We start from the raw sequence: 12,500 nt of genomic DNA, 5'->3' as shown, positions 1-12,500 counted from the left end.
GTGACTAGGGCAGGAGGAGAGAAAACAAATACACACACAGGATACCTGTATCCGTACCAGTGTGTGTGTGCCTGGACGAGCAGTCCGGCAGTTTGTGCCAGTATTCCTCTTACAACCAGGCCTGGGAAGCCTTACGCCCTGCTAACCTCTGGAATCCCATTCCCAAAACACATTGCCCCTTGGCGTGCGTCTCTGTCCCTGCTCAAAATCCTGGTGTGATCCCCCTACGTGTGCTGCTGGGGATGAGCTTCTCTGTCGTTGTGTAGTGTCCAGGACTTAAAGAGAGTACAGGCTTTTGTTCAATCTTGTCACTAACACACCTGATTCAACTAGTCAATTAACCATCAAACCCTTCATTAGTTCAATTACTGTAGGTGGGTCGGTGCTGGGCTGTACACCCTGCTGGGCCCACTCCCCCAGTCTATACAACAGGTGGCTTTTAGTTAGGGAAGCTAGCTAGTGTCTGTCACTGACACCCAGAGATACACTCATTCAGTGTGTTTTAGTTCAGTTGTTGAGGTAATTAACTTGGCTCTATATTTTTAGTAATTGTAATGTTTTCTATTAGTGGCTGATTGCGGCTGTTTTACTTTCAAGAGGACACACTGATGGTTAGGGATAAGAATAGTAACAGGTCAAACACCTTCGGCCAATCAATAAAGATGCTACTGGCACTCAGCCAATGAGGAAAAGGTTTGTTGGCATGGCCGCAGTGCGTAAGGAGATTATTGGCAGGTCAAATATGGATAAGGGGAGATGGAGTCAGATAATGCAGGAATGTTAGCTGGCTATTTTGGAGACGTGAAAGGCATGCTAGTTGTGTGTGTGTGTGCGTGTGCGTGTGCGTGTGTGTGTGTGTGTGTGTGGTGTGTGGTGTGTGTGTGTGCAGTGTGTGTGTGTGTGTGTGGTGTGGTGTGTGTGTGTGTGTGTGTGTGTGTGTGTGTGCGTGTGTGTGTGTGTGTGTGTGGTGTGTGTGTGTGTGTGTGTGCGTGCGAGTGTGTGTGTGTGTGTGCCACTCTGCCACTCCATTGCCTCCCCCTTTCCCTCCTATAATAACTCCATCTCTTTCCCTTCTCACCTCCTGACCACACCACCTGTCCTCTCCTCTCTCCCTATCTTCTCCTCTCCTCCCTCACTCCCTTTCCTCCTCCCTCTCTCCCTAAATCAGCCTGCTGTCTCTCCTGAGGGAGTGTGAGCAAATTGAATGAGAAAGACTCCATTAATCATTCTATCAGCTCTCGGTCCTCGCTCCTCTATCGCTTTTCTATCAGGCACCGGCAACTTCTACTTGTTGAGGTCCTAACTTTCTTATCAGGCACTTTTACTGGCCAGAGCTACTTGTGGGGTCTTTGCAGGGGCTCATGAGACTGCTCCTCAGGCACTCAGAGTGAGATACACTCCCTAAGTATTTATTTGGACAGTAAAGCTAAAACATTGAATTTGGCTCTATACACCAGTATTTTTGATTTGATATATACACATACTTGTTACATGAGGCAACAGTACAGAATGACATCTTTTATTTGAAGGTATTTTCATCTGATTCAGAAATGAATGTTGATGTTTCTAGTCCCCCCATTTGATGGTGTCATAAGTATTTGGACGAACTCACTTATAGTGTATTAAGTGTTTGGTCCCATATTCCTAGCACACAATGACTACATCAAGCTTGTGACTCTACGAACTTGTTGGATGTATTTACAGTTTGTTTTGGTTGTGTTTAGGATTATGTTGTGCCCAATAGAAATGAATGGTAAACAATGTATTGTGTCATTTTGTAGTTACTTTTATTGTAAACGAGATTAAAATATGTTTCAGAAAACGTATTGATGTGAATGCTACTATGATTATGGATAATCATGAATGAATTGTGAATAATGATTAGTGAGAAAGTTACAGAGACATAGATATCACCCCCCCCCATGTATATCCTCCTATTTACTTAGATAAGGCTTCTTTGAATGCACAAACACACTAGCCTATTCCTCTCCTTAGCGTGTCTCTCTGACCATCTGTCCCTCTGTCTACTCACCGTGGCTACTGCAGCTGGCCTGGCAGGGCTGATGTGTGTTGCTAGGTCAGGCTGGCAGGGCTGATGTGTGTTGCTAGGTCAGGCTGGCAGGGCTGATGTGTGTTGCTAGGCCAGGCTGGCAGGGCTGATGTGTGTTGCTAGGTCAGGCTGGCAGGGATGATGTGTGTTGCTAGGTCAGGCTGGCAGGGCTGATGTGTGTTGCTAGGTAAGGCTGGCATGGCTGATGTGTGTTGCTAGGTCAGGCTGGCAGGGCTGATGTGTGTTGCTAGGTCAGGCTGGCACGACGGAGGTCCGGAACGGTGATACAGACAGAGAATCAGTTTCCCCTTGAAGACAATGTCCCGACAGGGGAGAGAGACAGGAAGACAATGTTCCTACAGGGGAGAGAGACAGGAAGACAGTGTTCCTACAGGGGATAGAGACAGGAAGACAGTGTTCCTACAGGGGATAGAGACAGGAAGACAATGTTCCTACAGGAGAGAGACACAGGAAGACAATGTTCCTACAGGGGATAGAGACAGGAAGACAATGTTCCTACAGGGGAGAGACACAGGAAGACAATGTTCCTACAGTGGAGAGAGACAGGAAGACAATGTTCCTACAGGGGAGAGAGACAGGGTGACAATGTTCCTACAGGGGATAGAGACAGGAAGACAATGTTCCTACAGGGGATAGAGACAGGAAGACAATGTTCCTACAGGGGATAGAGACAGGAAGACAATGTTCCTACAGGGGATAGAGACAGGAAGACAATGTTTCTACAGGGGAGAGAGACAGGAAGACAATGTTCCTACAGGGGAGAGAGACAGGAAGACAATGTTCCTACAGGGGATAGAGACAGGAAGACAATGTTCCTACAGGGGAGAGACACAGGAAGACAATGTTCCTACAGGGGAGAGACACAGGAAGACAATGTTTCTACAGGGGAGAGAGACAGGAAGACAATGTTCCTACAGGGGAGAGAGACAGGAAGACAATGTTCCTACAGGGGATAGAGACAGGAAGACAATGTTCCTACAGGGGAGAGACACAGGAAGACAATGTTCCTACAGGGGAGAGACACAGGAAGACAATGTTCCTACAAGGGAGAGACACAGGAAGACAATGTTCCTACAGTGGAGAGAGACAGGAAGACAATGTTCATACAGGGGAGAGAGACAGGGTGACAATGTTCCTACAGTGGAGAGAGACAGGAAGACAATGTTCCTACAGGGGATAGAGACAGGAAGACAATGTTCCTACAGGGGATAGAGACAGGAAGACAATGTTTCTACAGGGGAGAGAGACAGGAAGACAATGTTCCTACAGGGGAGAGACACAGGAAGACAATGTTCCTACAGGGGAGAGACACAGGAAGACAATGTTTCTACAGGGGAGAGAGACAGGAAGACAATGTTCCTACAGGGGAGAGAGACAGGAAGACAATGTTCCTACAGGGGATAGAGACAGGAAGACAATGTTCCTACAGGGGAGAGACACAGGAAGACAATGTTCCTACAGGGGAGAGACACAGGAAGACAATGTTCCTACAGGGGATAGAGACAGGAAGACAATGTTCCTACAGGGGAGAGACACAGGAAGACAATGTTCCTACAGGGGAGAGACACAGGAAGACAATGTTCCTACAGTGGAGAGAGACAGGAAGACAATGTTCCTACAGGGGATAGAGACAGGAAGACAATGTTCCTACAGGGGATAGAGACAGGAAGACAATGTTTCTACAGGGGAGAAAGACAGGAAGACAATGTTCCTACAGGGGACAGAGACAGGAAGACAATGTTCCTACAGGGGATAGAGACAGGAAGACAATGTTCCTACAGGGGAGAGACACAGGAAGACAATGTTCCTACAGGGGAGAGAGACAGGAAGACAATGTTCCTACAGGGGAGAGAGACAGGAATACAGTGTTCCTACAGGGGAGAGAGACAGGAAGACAATGTTCCTACAGGGGGAGAGAGACAGGAAGACAATGTTCCTACAGGGGTAGAGAGACAGGAAGACAATGTTCCTACAGGGGAGAGAGACAGGAAGACAATGTTCCTGCAGGGGGAGAGAGACAGGAAGACAATGTTCCTACAGTGGAGAGACACAGGAAGACAATGTTCCTACAGGGGAGAGAGACAGGAAGACAGTGTTCCTACAGGGGATAGAGACAGGAAGACAATGTTCCTACAGGGGATACAAAAAGGCTTCGGAAGTTTGTCATTTCCAATTAGAAATTTCAGAATTGATTTTCAATGTTAATTAGTATGTGAAGTGTGTGTGTGTGTGTGTGTGTGTGTGTGTGTGTGTGTGTGTGTGTTGTATGCACTTATGCAGTGTGTGTGTTAAACTCTCCCAGTGAGGATACTTGATAACATTTTATTGTACTGCATAAACTACCTAAGCTATACCATTGATTCTCTCTCCCACATCCACTTCTCCAGCTAGTTACCTCACTGAAACATACTGCAAGAAGGAACATAAAGTAACAAAGTAAAGGTTAAGGATGCTATAAGTGTTGAAGTGGGAGATATCTTGACTATCTCTTGCAGCCTGTGTCCCAATAACATAGAGTATATCGACTTCATAATGTACTTATTCATCGAATACAGTGTTTCCCAAATAGTGAGTTTAGACCACTAAGTCTGCTGTGTCTGTCTGTCGGGACCTACTTGTTTTTTAATAAAATATCTCACTGTCTGTTCCCAGGTTTGTCCAGGTTTTCCAGCATGTTTGGGAAGAAGAAAAAGAGGCTGGAGATTTCAGCTCCATCTAACTTCGAGCACCGGGTCCACACGGGTTTCGATGCGCGGGAGCAGAAGTTCACTGGCCTGCCCCAGCAATGGCAGAGTCTCCTGGCAGACACAGCCAACAGGCCGAAGCCCATGGTAGACCCCTCCTATATCACGCCCATACAGCTGGCTCCTATGAAGGTAGACAAACGGTGCTACTCTGTCTGTCTCTATTCTCTCATTCATGTCTCTTTCCTTCTTTCTTTCCCTCGGATTCTCTCTCTCTTCATCTCCCTTTTTAATCCCCTTTCTTATATTATATTTACTTAATGGGTTGTGAAATCTGTTGTGAAATGTAATGCTTTTAATTGTATAGAACTGTCTTAATTTTGCTGGACCCCAGGAAGAGTAGCTGCTGACATTGTAGCAGCTAATGGGGATCCATAATAAATACTTTTCCTTTCTCCTTCTCACCCTCCCTCCCTCCCTCCCTCCCTCCCTCCCTCCCTCCCTCCCTCCCTCCCTCCCTCCCTCCCTCCCTCCCTCCCTATACACACCGGGTGTCCTTGAGCACCAGTCTGGCTCCATTCACATGTTATGAGCTGATATGTTGTCTTTATGTGAAGTGAAGATGGGCAATTCTTCTCCGTGGTAGATGTAACATAGTAAATGTAAATCCGGGATGCTATGATATGTTATGTTTCGAATGGTATATATCCATTTTTGGAGGTCCATCATCCATTTTGTATGATATGTTATGAATTGCAATTCGTACATTATGTTACGTTATGTTTGTTGTGGCTAATGTTAAGTAGGTGGCTAATGTTAGCTAGGCTAGGGGTTAGAGTTCGGGTTAAGGTTAAGGATAGAGTTTTGAGTTAGGTAAAAGGGTTAAGGTTAGGGTTAGCTAACATGCTAAGTAGTTGCAAAGTAGCTAAAAAGTAGTAAGCCATTGCAAAGTTGCTAATGACCTAATTAAATGCTAGACGTTCGCGTTATATGCCAACCCATCCACCCCGACCAACTACCCTACTTTAGATTTTGCCTTAAGTAACCTTCTGTCTTATGTAACCATACCAAAATAACATATCATACTAATTTAAGTGTACCCGGGTGTACGTTACTATGTTACGTCTAGTCTATGAGACCAGGCTGTTCCACAAGATGTACACGCTTCCTCAAGGCTCTAAGAAGCCATAGACCTTGTTAAAAGATATAGACCTTGAACTTCTGATAGTACATGAGCTCTCCAGAAATACTAATCTATTCACAGGTTGATTGTTATATTCTTCAATGTTCCATTATTGATCCTGGGAGTGTCTGATACCTCCAGTCACTTACATACCTTTAATTCAGCCAGTTGCACAATTAACTGTTTACAATCGACCTATTATAACTGACTTACCAACGCCTAAGGGGATGATTGGATGGCCATGAAAGACTAAGGTATTTTTGGCCATGCTGATTGGCTAGTGGTGAGCTCGTTGCCAAATGTGCAGATAACAAAAATCGAAGGTACCTTTGGACAAACTGATTGGCTAGTGGCAAGCTTATTACCAAACGTGCAGATAACAAAGTGCTGCCGTAACTAGTAATTGTTAAGAGAAATTCAATATCCTATCATTTTTCTTGACAAAACAAATCGGATACAATCTCTTTGCAGATGACAGTGTAAAGTGAATTGCCCATGTTTCCTCCTCTGTGACTGTGTTCTGCCTTGTCCCTGAATGTTCCTATGCTGTGTTGTGCTTCAATGACTCATTTATATGCTAGTTTATTCAATAGGGGCCAGATACAATTAATACACAGGCAAATTGACTCCTCAACAGTCAGAAGCATTTCACCATCGTGCTTTAGCCTATGCTAGTGTACAGCAGCAGTCCCTGAAGTTGTAATGCCTGTTTATAACACTACTCCTTTAGGAAGCATCAGAGGGGTTTCTGAAGGGATTCTGTTTAGTGTGTGGCTACTAGCTGTTGTAAAATAGGTGTCCTAGACCTATTGGTCCAGCCTGTGGTAGTGGTAGTGTCAGTGTAGCCATTCTACTCTTCTCCTGCTCCGTCTGTGGAGTCCCACTCATACTGCATGTTTGGCCCCCCGGCCCCCCGGCCCACCGGCTCTCAGCCCCCCGGCCACCCGGCCCCCCGGACCCCCGGCCCTCAGCCCCCCGGCCCTCAGCCCCCCGGCCCCCCGGCCCTCAGCCCTCCGGCCCCCCGGCCCTCAGCCCTCCGGCCCCCCTGCTCTCAGCCCCCCGGCCCTCAGCCCCCCGGCCCCCCGGCTCTCAGCCCCCCGGCCCCCCGGATCCCCGGACCCCCGGCCCTCAGCCCCCCGGCCCTCAGCCCTCCGGCCCCCCTGTGCTCTGTGTCTCTACACCTGCTTGCACTTTTATTTATTGTCATTCTTCGCTGTACAATAAACTGACATAAGCCAACGACACACACAACACGGACATCCACTTTATCGTTTCAGCAACTGTTTTGATAGTTAATAATCAAACTGAATAGCTGGTACTGATAAAATAATCGATAAAGAATTGTCGTTGATTGTCAACAACAGTGCAAATAATCCTCGAAGCTAAGCACTTAGTCAGAAGAGGCCTTAACGACAGTTTAATATACATATTCTCATAGCAGTAGACCATCATCTTATATAAATGAATAAGCAGCATACTAGCCTGCTTAGCCTCACTGCTTCTAAACTTACCGGTCTTGAAATGGTCCGTATTTGGCAGTGTTGCATTGCTGATCTCTAGGCTACATTTGTAGCAGTAGCTTATTCAAAGAGATGGGTATTATCTTCAGCATTATCCGCTACGCTACCCTAGTCTATGAGGAGCCACTGGCATTTGGGAGAATAGGAGCGAGAGGACATGCCATCACAGGATATGACATCAGAAATATATTTAAATACTTCCTGTCTAACCTCAATTGACATTCTACCTCTAACTTAAAAAAGGTTTTAGACATCTGCAGCAACTACACAAAAACACTTTTTTTGTAAAACTTGATCTTTCTAGAACAGCACTGTTGCCATTGGAGATATCTCTGAAGAGGGGAAACAAGACTTTAATTCTGTTGCTCTCTTCACAGATATCTCCCAAGAAAATCCGGTCGGCCGAAACACCCTTGCGAAAAGTATGACTTCTACTACCCTTCACTTCCCTTTTCTTGTTTTCCTTTTTTTGGTCACATACAGTCATAACCACACACCGCTGTTCTTCTTTAACTACATCTCTCCAAAACTACCTGTCCACATGCACACTTCCTGTCCTCAAGTGGAAGTAGTGTGTTTAGGTGGCTGGGAGGGGAGGGGGGGGCATAGTACATATTACATATTTTATCTCTCATATGCATGACCCCGAAAAGTGGCAATTCTGTATAAGTAGCGGAATGCTGTTCATTTTCTTTTTATTGACTATTTTTTTCCAAGATGTGCCAGCGTTGATGTGGATATATGGGTGTGAAGTGCATGCTCCCATGGCCTGCTATAAAGAGCAGATTTGTGTAAAAAGAATAGAATTTTAAATAATTTCAAATACTGCATCTGTGCTTGATTGAGCTTGTCTGTTGCCATGGAACCACTAGAAAAGCCTTGAAAGTGTAAAACTCGCCCACCTGGCCCTCCAGGCAGGGTAAAGCAAATGCTAAAAATATTTGAAAGATTTCAAATGGTATTTGAACCCAGGACTGATACAGAGCCAGTAGAAAAATAGGTCATAAGGGTTTGCATGTTTTTCAGAACACTACCTGCCCTACCACATCAACCAACAACTAACTAACCAACTGGCCTGAGCCAGTTCCATTACTCACTCCAGCTCACATACAACCAAACACGCACACACGCACACACTGCAGCTTTCTCTCCACAGAAATGAATGACATATGATGTGCGGTTTCTGTGTCGTGAAGGCACAATAAGGCATAATGATGTTTTCCCATTTCAAGAAGAACAGTAGGTAGCCTAGCGGTTAGAGCATTGTAACCGAAAGGTTGCTGTTTTGAATACCTGAGCCAACAAGGTGAAAAATGTGACGTTTTTTTCCCTGGTAACCTAACCAGGTAAAACTCCAGACCTTATCAGGTATAACGTGGTTAATCTGTTGTAAAAAGGTGTAATATGGGCTACGATGGACCAGCGTTTTTCTAATCAGATCACATGGTTAATAAGAACTAATAGAAATTCTCCTGGCCTTGGGGAGGATGGAAACCCTGCCAAACTCCAGCAACTTTCTACTTGTTCACATGAATGACATTTTAAAGAACGACTAGAGGTGTTTCCTATACAAAGACACAGAGAAAGTGTGTCTTTGTTGGACAATAAAACTCACAGGTCTGAGCTTGCTTTATGCAACTGTAGGACTAATAAAACATGACCTCACAGTCTATGTCAGCTATTGTGTTATTGATTCCTTCCAGTTAATACGTTTGGATTGAAAACGTCTAGGTAGCCTAGTCAGCCCAGGTTTGAATAGAAACCACATTTGATCCCATTCACATTTTGTCAGAAACGAAAGGGCTATAAATACAGTACACAAGGTTAGAGCTTCGTTTAGCCTGGCCAGAGGGCAGGGCGCATAGTAGTAGTAGTACACAAGGTTAGAGCTTCGTTTAGCCTGGCCAGAGGGCAGGGCGCATAGTAGTAGTAGTACACAAGGTTAGAGCTTCGTTTAGCCTGGCCAGAGGGCAGGGCGCATAGTAGTAGTAGTACACAAGGTTAGAGCTTCGTTTAGCCTGGCCAGAGGGCAGGGCGCATAGTAGTAGTAGTACACAAGGTTAGAGCTTCGTTTAGCCTGGCCAGAGGGCAGGGCGCATAGTAGTAGTAGTACACAAGGTTAGAGCTTCGTTTAGCCTGGCCAGAGGGCAGGGCGCATAGTAGTAGTAGTACACAAGGTTAGAGCTTCGTTTAGCCTGGCCAGAGGGCAGGGCGCATAGTAGTAGTAGTACACAAGGTTAGAGCTTCGTTTAGCCTGGCCAGAGGGCAGGGGGCCATAGTAGTAGTATACACAAGGTTAGAGCTTCGTTTAGCCTGGCCAGAGGGCAGGGCGCATAGTAGTAGTAGTACACAAGGTTAGAGCTTCGTTTAGCCTGGCCAGAGGGCAGGGTGCATAGTAGTAGTAGTACACAAGGTTAGAGCTTCGTTTAGCCTGGCCAGAGGGCAGGGCGCATAGTAGTAGTAGTACACAAGGTTAGAGCTTCGTTTAGCCTGGCCAGAGGGCAGGGCGCATAGTAGTAGTAGTACACAAGGTTAGAGCTTCGTTTAGCCTGGCCAGAGGGCAGGGCGCATAGTAGTAGTAGTACACAAGGTTAGAGCTTCGTTTAGCCTGGCCAGAGGGCAGGGCGCATAGTAGTAGTAGTACACAAGGTTAGAGCTTAGTTTAGCCTGGCCAGAGGGCAGGGCGCATAGTAGTAGTAGTACACAAGGTTAGAGCTTCGTTTAGCCTGGCCAGAGGGCAGGGCGCATAGTAGTAGTAGTACACAAGGTTAGAGCTTCGTTTAGCCTGGCCAGAGGGCAGGGCGCATAGTAGTAGTAGTACACAAGGTTAGAGCTTCGTTTAGCCTGGCCAGAGGGCAGGGAGCATAGTAGTAGTAGTACACAAGGTTAGAGCTTCGTTTAGCCTGGCCAGAGGGCAGGGAGCATAGTAGTAGTAGTACACAAGGTTAGAGCTTCGTTTAGCCTGGCCAGAGGGCAGGGCGCATAGTAGTAGTAGTACACAAGGTTAGAGCTTCGTTTAGCCTGGCCAGAGGGCAGGGCGCATAGTAGGCTAGACTATGCAGCTGTTGTTAGTAGCCCACAGTTGATCAGACAGCATGGCAGATCTCTAGTGTTTAGGTGTATAGGCTGCTACATTTATGGAAGCGTTTTGGCTTGTCTCTGTTGGGAGTGATGGGTTATCACGCTTGATAAATAAATACCAGCAACCTGGTCTCAGAGCATTTCATATTATTCTGTACTTCCATTTAGTATGTAACGTTGTGTTTTGTACGGTATGTATACATTTGTGGATGTCCATCACCCATTTTATATAATATATTAGGAATAATAATTCATATTATATGTTACAAATGTTGAAAACATACAGTATGTTATGAATTTCTAATATATACAATATGTAACAAATTAGCAAAACGTGTGATATGTTACAAATTCTAGCTAGGTGGCTAACTTTAGCTAGCACGCTAACGTTAGCTAGCACACTAGGCTAGGGGTTAGGGTTAGGGGTTAGTGTTAAGGTTAGGGTTAAGTTTAGGAGTTGGGTTAGGTTTAAGGTTAAGGTTAGGGTTAACTAAAAGGGTTACGGTTAGGGTTAGGGGTGGGTTAGCTAACATACTAAGTAGTTGCAAACTAGCTAAAAAGTAGTAAGTAATTATCAAGTCTATTATAATTAGCAGTGGTGGAAAAAGTACCCAATTGTCATACTTGAGTAAAAGTAAAGATACCTAAATAGAAAATTACTCAAGTAAAAGTGAAAGGCACCCAGTAAAATACTACTTATTTGTTTTTAAATATACTTTTGTATCAAAAGTAAATGTAATTGCTAAAATATGGAAAGTAAAAGTAAAAGTAGAATTAATATTAATTATATATTAATCAAACTAGACAGCACCATTTTCTATTTAAAAAATAAATATATACGGATAGCCAGGGGCACACTCGAACACACAATTCACAAAAAGCATTTGTGTTTAGTGAATCCACCAGATCAGAGGCTATTGCGATGACCAGGTATGTTCTCTTGATAAGTGCGTGAATTTGACCATTTCCTGTCCTTCTAAGCATTGAAAATGTAATGAGTACTTTTGGGTGTCAGAGAAAATGTATGAAGTAAAAAGTATATACTTTTTAGGAATGTAGTGAAGTAAAAGTAAAAGTTGTCAAAAATATAATTGGTTAAGTAAAGTACAGATATCCCCAAAAACTACTTAAGTAGTACTTGAAAGTGTTTTGTCTTTACACCACAGCTAATTAGCTAAAATTGTCTGTGATGAGATTCGAACATGCAACCTTTGGGTTGCTAGAAGTTCACGTTATATGCCCATCCACCCACCCTGACCTGACTTTAGTTTTTGCCTTAAGTATGTATCGGTCTTATATAACCATACAAACATAACATATTATACTAAATGGTGTGTCTGTAAAGAATAATACGAAATGCTCTGAGACCAGGTTGCAACCGGAGGAAAGGGGAGTGGGCGTCTTGAGCTTTGTGCGTTGTGCCAGGACCACTTCGACCTGCGATTTCCATTTAAGACAAGCAAAGAGCATGCAGCAGCACTCCAATGTGAAGGACAGAGAAATTGTGCCAGTTGTCAAATCATGAGGCAAATCGGTCTAAAAACCAGCACTGTGCCCCTCTTTTTAAGGCTTTGCGTCAAAATATATTTAAAAACTGAATCAGTGGTGTGACGCTACACCTGATTGAAAAGGGCTGTGGCAAATGTCGCCTCGCCACATGTTTTCCAGAAGACCTGGTGTGTGTGTGTGTGTATGTATGTGTGGCTGAGTTACAGGGTGGGCTGTGCTATATGTATCCTCTCTGTGATGGCCTGATGTCCCCTCTGATTTCCCTCTCCCCTGGTCGTAATGACACATGACTGATGCTAGCCTACGCCTGGCTGGCAGGCTCCCCCAGCACTGTGTCTAGCTGTGTGTGTGTGTGTCTTCTGCCTGGCAGTCTCCTAGTGCTGTCTCATTAAAGGGATACAGAGTAAAAGGTCAATGTGACGTTTGTGTGTGTGTGTGTGTGTGTGTGTGTG

At 44.9% G+C, this 12,500-nt stretch overlaps 1 protein-coding gene across 2 annotated transcripts in view; it reads left to right on the top strand.

Annotated features, from left to right (window-relative positions):
* LOC109866423 (serine/threonine-protein kinase PAK 5) overlaps positions 1-12,500 on the top strand; it is a 110,611-nt gene that overhangs the window by 45,370 nt on the left and 52,741 nt on the right. For both annotated transcript variants that reach the window (XM_031800722.1, XM_031800721.1), the window contains exon 2: positions 4,724-4,947. In XM_031800722.1, the coding sequence (XP_031656582.1) occupies positions 4,744-4,947 (204 nt within the window). In that variant the 5' untranslated portion in view covers positions 4,724-4,743. The remainder of the gene's footprint in view (positions 1-4,723; positions 4,948-12,500) is intronic.

This window comes from Oncorhynchus kisutch, linkage group LG21 (genome assembly GCF_002021735.2).
Source record: "Oncorhynchus kisutch isolate 150728-3 linkage group LG21, Okis_V2, whole genome shotgun sequence".
NCBI classification, from domain to species: Eukaryota; Metazoa; Chordata; class Actinopteri; order Salmoniformes; family Salmonidae; genus Oncorhynchus; species Oncorhynchus kisutch.
Note: the sequence above shows the minus strand (reverse complement) of the source record. Positions and strands in the feature narration are given on the sequence as shown.